The sequence below is a fragment of the Octopus bimaculoides genome, chromosome 2 (genome assembly GCF_001194135.2).
Source record: "Octopus bimaculoides isolate UCB-OBI-ISO-001 chromosome 2, ASM119413v2, whole genome shotgun sequence".
Lineage (NCBI taxonomy): Eukaryota > Metazoa > Mollusca > Cephalopoda > Octopoda > Octopodidae > Octopus > Octopus bimaculoides.
The window spans coordinates 106706272-106712942 of NC_068982.1; the positions used below are offsets into that span (position 1 = coordinate 106706272).

At 36.1% G+C, this 6671-nt stretch overlaps 1 protein-coding gene across 2 annotated transcripts in view; it reads right to left on the minus strand.

Moving 5' to 3' along the window:
* Positions 1-699: 699 nt before the first annotated feature.
* LOC106868120 (uncharacterized) overlaps positions 700-6671 on the minus strand; it is a 46005-nt gene continuing 40033 nt past the window's right edge. For both annotated transcript variants that reach the window (XM_014913252.2, XM_052978572.1), the window contains exons 16-17: positions 3067-3133; positions 700-1553 (exon numbers count right to left, since the gene is read on the minus strand). In XM_014913252.2, the coding sequence (XP_014768738.1) occupies positions 1441-1553; positions 3067-3133 (180 nt within the window). In that variant the 3' untranslated portion in view covers positions 700-1440. The remainder of the gene's footprint in view (positions 1554-3066; positions 3134-6671) is intronic.

Below are 6671 nucleotides of genomic sequence, written 5' to 3' on the forward strand. Positions count from 1 at the left end.
AGTTGTTCCGCAATGCTCCTAGATGTCTCTCCAATGTATGTCATGTTCATGTCTTTACAAGCACCTTCTATGCATCTTATAAGGCACTAAAAGAGAATGCCTCTCCCCCAAACACAACAAAATATGCTTCAACACACAAACTCACATAAACCAAATCCAAACCGAAATAATTCAGGGAAATATTTTACAGTTACATAGATTACTTAATGCAATTCTTATAACTGAGACATGAAACAAATACTAATTTCATAACTCTGTAGCCCAATGTAAATAATTCACTTGCACTATTTACTTATTTTAACTCATTGATTGTAATCAATCAGCTTATCTTGTCATCAAAAGATTAATAACTATAGGTGACAGAAACAAAGTAAAGGTTAAATAACAATGTGGATTAGGTTCAGAACTACTAGACCATGGGTTCATATCTGACTAGAAAAATTTAATTGCATTTTTATGCAATTTATTTAGTTCTACAGGATTCAGGTTCCCTAATTGAAAATTAGGTATAACATGTATTGCTAGACAATTAATTAGCTTACATCACTTAACAACTTACATAGGAAGATTTCTTTTTCAGATTGATGTACCATCTCTATGAATTACGTAAATTAGTATTAAGTAAATTAAGCAAATTAGTAATTAATAAATTAAACTACAAAGCAACCATCAACATATTCACAAAACAAACACAAACTGTTTATAAAATAATAGAATTGCTTTTATTTCTTTGATCAAAATTTCAAAAGTGTACATGGCATTTGTATTAATACTGGTAACAGAAATGCAGTATTTTAGCTTACATTTCAGCAAAAATTATATTGTTCCTTCAAAATCCTCAGAAAGGAAAGTAAGGTCATGTAACATTCAAGCCATTCACAATGATATTAGTGACATAAGTAGGTGTTAGTCTGCATCAGTAAGATTTGCATTATTTTGTAAAGATTAATAAGAAGAGTACAAAGTTTTGGACAGACACTTTCTTAAGGGAAAAGTTGACGGGCAAAATCTGTCAACTTTCTCTTGAAGAACTCTTTCCTTGATGTCAAATTTTCGAATCCCTAGAGTATGTAGTGAAATAGCTACAACTGGGAGTTGAACCAAAGTCATGAACTTAATTCACCAGGAGCTTACTTACGCAGTATGACAATAAAAATATTGCAATGCTTAAAAACATTCAAAAATCAAATACAAAAATAATCAATATTTAAGTAAGAAACTAGTGCCAAGATATTTTCCTGAATAGAAGTTAAATTTTTTGTTTTAGAGAATAAAATATGTCAAATTATGAGATTTATTTCATTGATAAATGATTAGAAATAATTCTTTCTTTACTGGCGATGAAGGTCTTAATCAGAAGGATTATACAGGTGGATATGTTATTTCAGTATCATTTGACAGGTTTCATTATTGGATATGTTCCTGTTGACCAATTAGATTTTACTGTAGTGTTTCTTTAATGTAGTCATCAACCAGTTCTTCAAGTATACACAGGGAAACACAGCCTGCTTTCAACACAACATCATGGAAGTCCCGAATATCAAATTTGCTACCTACAATAAAGAACATGTCTTTTCTAAAAAAATATTGTTCAGTTAAATATGACACAAATGAATAATTATAGTATCAAATCTCGGTCATTATGACAAGGAATTCAATGCAATGGTAATTTTATTGTAAAAAAGAACTAGAATTAGTAATCAAAATTTGCTTAATTCTTTACTTTCACGTTCATTTTTCCATGCTAGCATGGGTTGAACAACTATGTTACTAACGGATTATTTTACAGCTAGATGACTCTTCTGTCACTAAGCTTTACCTGCTTTTCAAGTATTTCATTCCATACATTTTCAAAGGTGCAAAGCCAGTGAATGACCAGTTAACCAGAAAATTACAGCAATGTCACCACCTGCAGCTGTATGAATTTCAGAGAAGCATGAATGTAAACAGACACACAGACACATGTGTACACATACATATGTATGTACATGAGAGGGTGCTGAAAAGTTCCTGGCTTTGGGTAAAAGGAAATACAGGACAATCAGTTAATTACGATTTTATTCAACATATTCCCCTCTCAGATTCACACACTTATTGCATCGGTCCTTCAGTGTTTCTAAGCCCTGTAAAAGAACTTGGATGGTTGGGCCTCCAACCAGGCCTTTCACAATACCCTTAAAGCCAGGTACTTTTCAGCACCCCCTCATACAGAATTTCTGTCTACCAAATCCCCTCACAAGGTTTTGGTCAGCCCATAGCACTTTCCCAAGATGCTTCATAGTAGCATTAAATCCAAGACTACATGGCTGAGAAGCAAACTTTTTAACTACACAGCCATAGCTATACCTATAATATGTATCCTAATATGAGAAAGTTTGACCTCTACATTCTGAGACAAAATTCCATAAGGTTGATATTACCTTTCATTGTAAAGCAGGGGACAAAATAAATATTGCAAAATATTGTTTTCAAATTTTGGCACAAGACCAGCAAGTTCAGGAGAGGAGGAAAGTCGATAACATTGACCCCCAGTGCTCAACTGGTACTTATTTTCTGAACTCCGAAAGGATGAAAAGCAAAGTCAGCCTCAGTGGAATTTGAACTCAGAACTTAAAGACAGACATGTCACTAAGCATTTTGCCTGGCATGCTAATGATTCTGCCAACTCACCCCACTTAATATTACAAAAAAATTACAATTAATTCAATCAATTTTTATTCCATGTAGAAATAATATTGCTTCATAAATTTTCATCATAAATGTTGCTTTGTTCAATGCTATTTCTAACCCGTGTCAACATGGAAAATACACAGACACTGATACCAACACCATTGTCCCAAACCTAGTTCTTATTCTATTTTGCCTAATTTACTGAAAAACATCTCATCAAACTTTAAAATTGAATATCCAAAAGACTCAAGAAAAAAATAACAAACAGACAATAAAAATATATAATTATGATATGAGAAAGTAAAAGTGGACAATTCAATGAAATCACTGCAAACGAGACAAAATGAATAACTTCTATGAAAACTAAAAGACAACAAATGGATAAGAAACATTTACCTAGAGCCTTTTCAGCTTTCCTTCGAAACTCCCAGATTTTCAGCTCTCCAATTTTGTAACCAAGTGCCTGCAAAATAAGACATTCAGATAGATTAATAACATATTCAATTTCATTAGAAAGGTAAGTAATAATAGACATTAAACCTGAAAATTCAATAAAAGCAAACTAAAACAATTATTACGAATAAAATTTATATCTGGAATTTGAAATGAATTCAAAGAAATCATGGATTAGAATTATCTCCTGCATTGCTTTGTACTAAAACTATTGATGCCTTTCTTAAGCACAAAACTCTCTTCTGAGAGAGTGCCAGAATTCACCCCACATCTTTGAATGGAGACTTAAGCTCAATTCAGACTGTTAAATGAAGTTACTGGAGACTTTGGTCAAACTCTGGCTGGAGAGGATTGGTACAGGAAGGCTATATGTGTGAAAACAGCATTCAGTTCCTTACCATACCTACAGAAAGAATCAGAAGTGGTTGTCAGAGAATTTCAACAACTTCTCTAATCCCAATTTCTGGCCTCATAATTCCCCTGATTGTAATCTTATGGAGTACTATGTGTGGGGCACAGTTGAGAAAGACACTAACTGCTCTGCCTGCAACACCAGGGCCGAACTGGTGGCCAAAATCAAGGTGTTCAAAGATCTTCCCAGAAATACAGTGAGGAATAATGCTTGTGTAGTCTTGAGTAGACAAAGACATCTACTTAGCTGTTCCACCTTTGACACAGTGAAATATCAAGAATACAGCAGCTGGAGGGAGAGACGGCTGCCCCAGCAGTCCACTCATACTCGTTTTCAGATGAGCAATGTGAAATTAAGATCATGAACACAATGCATTGCCAAGTCTAAGTTCCAAGTTTTGAACCCTCAACTTTAAGAACGTAAGCCTAACACTCTTAACTACTAGGTCACGCACCATCTACAACACGTACGCACGCACACGCACTATATATATAGAGAGAGAGAGAGACAGACAGACAGACAGACAGACAGACAGGAGGCGAAGTACATTACGAATTAATAAATCTAATCACAAATTCAAAATTAAGTGATTTTCTTTTTCTTTTTTTTTTTTAATTCAGGACAATTTTAAAATAAAGCAGACGTCAAACAATGAATTACGTTTACTAAACATTAAGGTTTCGTCTTCACAAATTCAACCATCAATTCAAATTATTGACTGGAAAATAAAGGTACAACAATGACATGTAAGGGAGACAACTTAGTATTTACTTCAACTGAAATTGCCTCCCTTTGAGAGTTTTTTTTTTTAATGACTATGGCCATTGTGATTAGCGCTCTGCATAAAAAAGTAGAGATCGAGTTTTGTATAGTATCAATAGAATTAAGGAAAAAAACAGAAGAATAACTTAGCAACAACTGCAAGGCATCCTCAACTGACCAAAACTATAGTTAAAGTGTTACAGCCACAACTATCCTTGGTAGGCAATGCAATGATTCAGATACTATTTCAGATACTATTTCAAGCACGTAAAGCAACTACATAAACGCTTAAAAATCATCAAATCGCCTCAGTCACACACAGTAGCCATTGAAACCAACGACTTGCGTGTTGGAGCACTGTCCGGATGAAACAAGACCCCCTTTCGTCACTTTTTCTGGGCGTTTCGTCTTGATAGCCTTTCATATCTGTCTCAGCAACTTGACATAGTACTCTCCATTAATAGTATGGCCCTTTCCAAGACAGTCAATAAACATGCCTTTTGCATCCCAAAAACATGATGCCACCACCTTCCCTGCAGATGAAACTACCTTGGCCTTCTTTGGAGCAGGTGAGGATGGGTGTTTCTACTGCATGGACTGTCTCTTTGTCTCTGCCTCAAAGTACTGAACCCAACACTCATCCTGGCTAAGGAAACATGCAAAGAAATCAGCTGAATCTGTCTCAATGTCAGATTTTCCCATAATGTGATCAGCCTGATGCACTTTTGATCAAATGTCAGGAGATATGGTATCCATCAAACAGAAACCAAAAAGAATATATATTGGCCGTTGCCAGTACCGCCTGACTGGCCCTCGTGCCGGTGGCACGTAAAAGCACCACTACACTCTCGGAGTGGTTGGCGTTAGGAAGAGCATCCAGCTGTAGAAACTCTGCCAAATCAGATTGGAACCTGGTGTAGCCATCTGGTTCACCAGTCCTCAGTCAAATCGTCCAACCCATGCTAGCATGGAAAGCGGACGTTAAACGATGATGATGATGATGATGATGATTGATCAACTTCTAAAAGACTCTGGGTCTCAAGTTGGGGATATGAAAACTGCTATGGAAAATCAGGGCATCTAGCATGGAAGTGTTGACTTGGTCCAGGCAAGTTGCCTAACAAGATAGACAGATAGATCTTTTAATCTTTATATTTTAGGTAATCTTTAAGCAATTGAAACTACTTAGAAAATAGTTAGGGAAATGAACCAATGTTCATTATTTTTGTTTACCCCCAGAGGCTAGTGAACAATGTGCTTAGGAAAACAATGAACAAGGAGGGGGATTTTTGACTAATCTGGTATCCTCAGAACTGAAATCTTCAAAGTGACAAATACAAAATCTGGACATTGTAACAGTGACAGGAGGAGGAAAGATGAGTAGATCAATTAAGTAGTTAACTAGTTCAGAGGGAAGAACTGAGGTTATTGTATCAATGACAAAAGATGTGGAGGTGGGAAGGGAGGGAGAGAGGGAGAGAAGAAGAGAGAAGGGAAACTACTATGTGTAAAGACTCGATATTTCTACACCATACACTATTATATTTTTTAAAGATTTTAAATATTTTATTAATCGAATTTTAATTTTAAAATCTATTTTTATCTTTTACTTGTTTCAGTCATGAGACTGCAGCCATGTTAGGGTACTGCCTTGAAGTGTTTAGTTGAACAAGTCGACCCCAGTACTTATTTATGTAAGCCTAGTACTTTTTACTGAACTACTAAGTTATGAGGACATAAACAAACCAACACTGGCTGTCATGCAGTAGTAGTGGTGGAGGAAAAACACAAATTCAAAGACCTACAACATACACACACACACACACACATATTTGACAGGTTTGCTCAAAGTTTCCATCTACTATATTCACTCTGAATTTACAATATCCCAGGGCTATAATAGAAGACACTCACCCAATGTGTTATGCAGTAGGACTGAACTTGAAACCACATGGTTGCAAAACAACATTTCTTAATCACTTGGCCTAATGGCAAAAAAATTTATTATATCCCCCATAATATTATACATAGGTGTAGGAATGGCTGTGTGGTAAGTAGCTTGCTTACCAACAACATGGTTCTGGGTTCAGTCCCACTGCGTGGCATCTTGGGCAAATGTCTTCTACAATAGCCTTGGGCCGACTAAAGCCTTGTGAGTGGATTTGGTAGATGGAAACTGAAAGAAGCCCGTTGTATATATGTATCATCATCATCATCATCATCATCGTTTAACGTCCGCTTTCCATGCTAGCATGGGTTGGACGATTTGACTGAGGACTGGTGAAACCGGATGGCAACACCAGGCTCCAGTCCGATTTGGCAGAGTTTCTACAGCTGGATGCCCTTCCTAACGCCAACCACTCAGAGAGTGTAG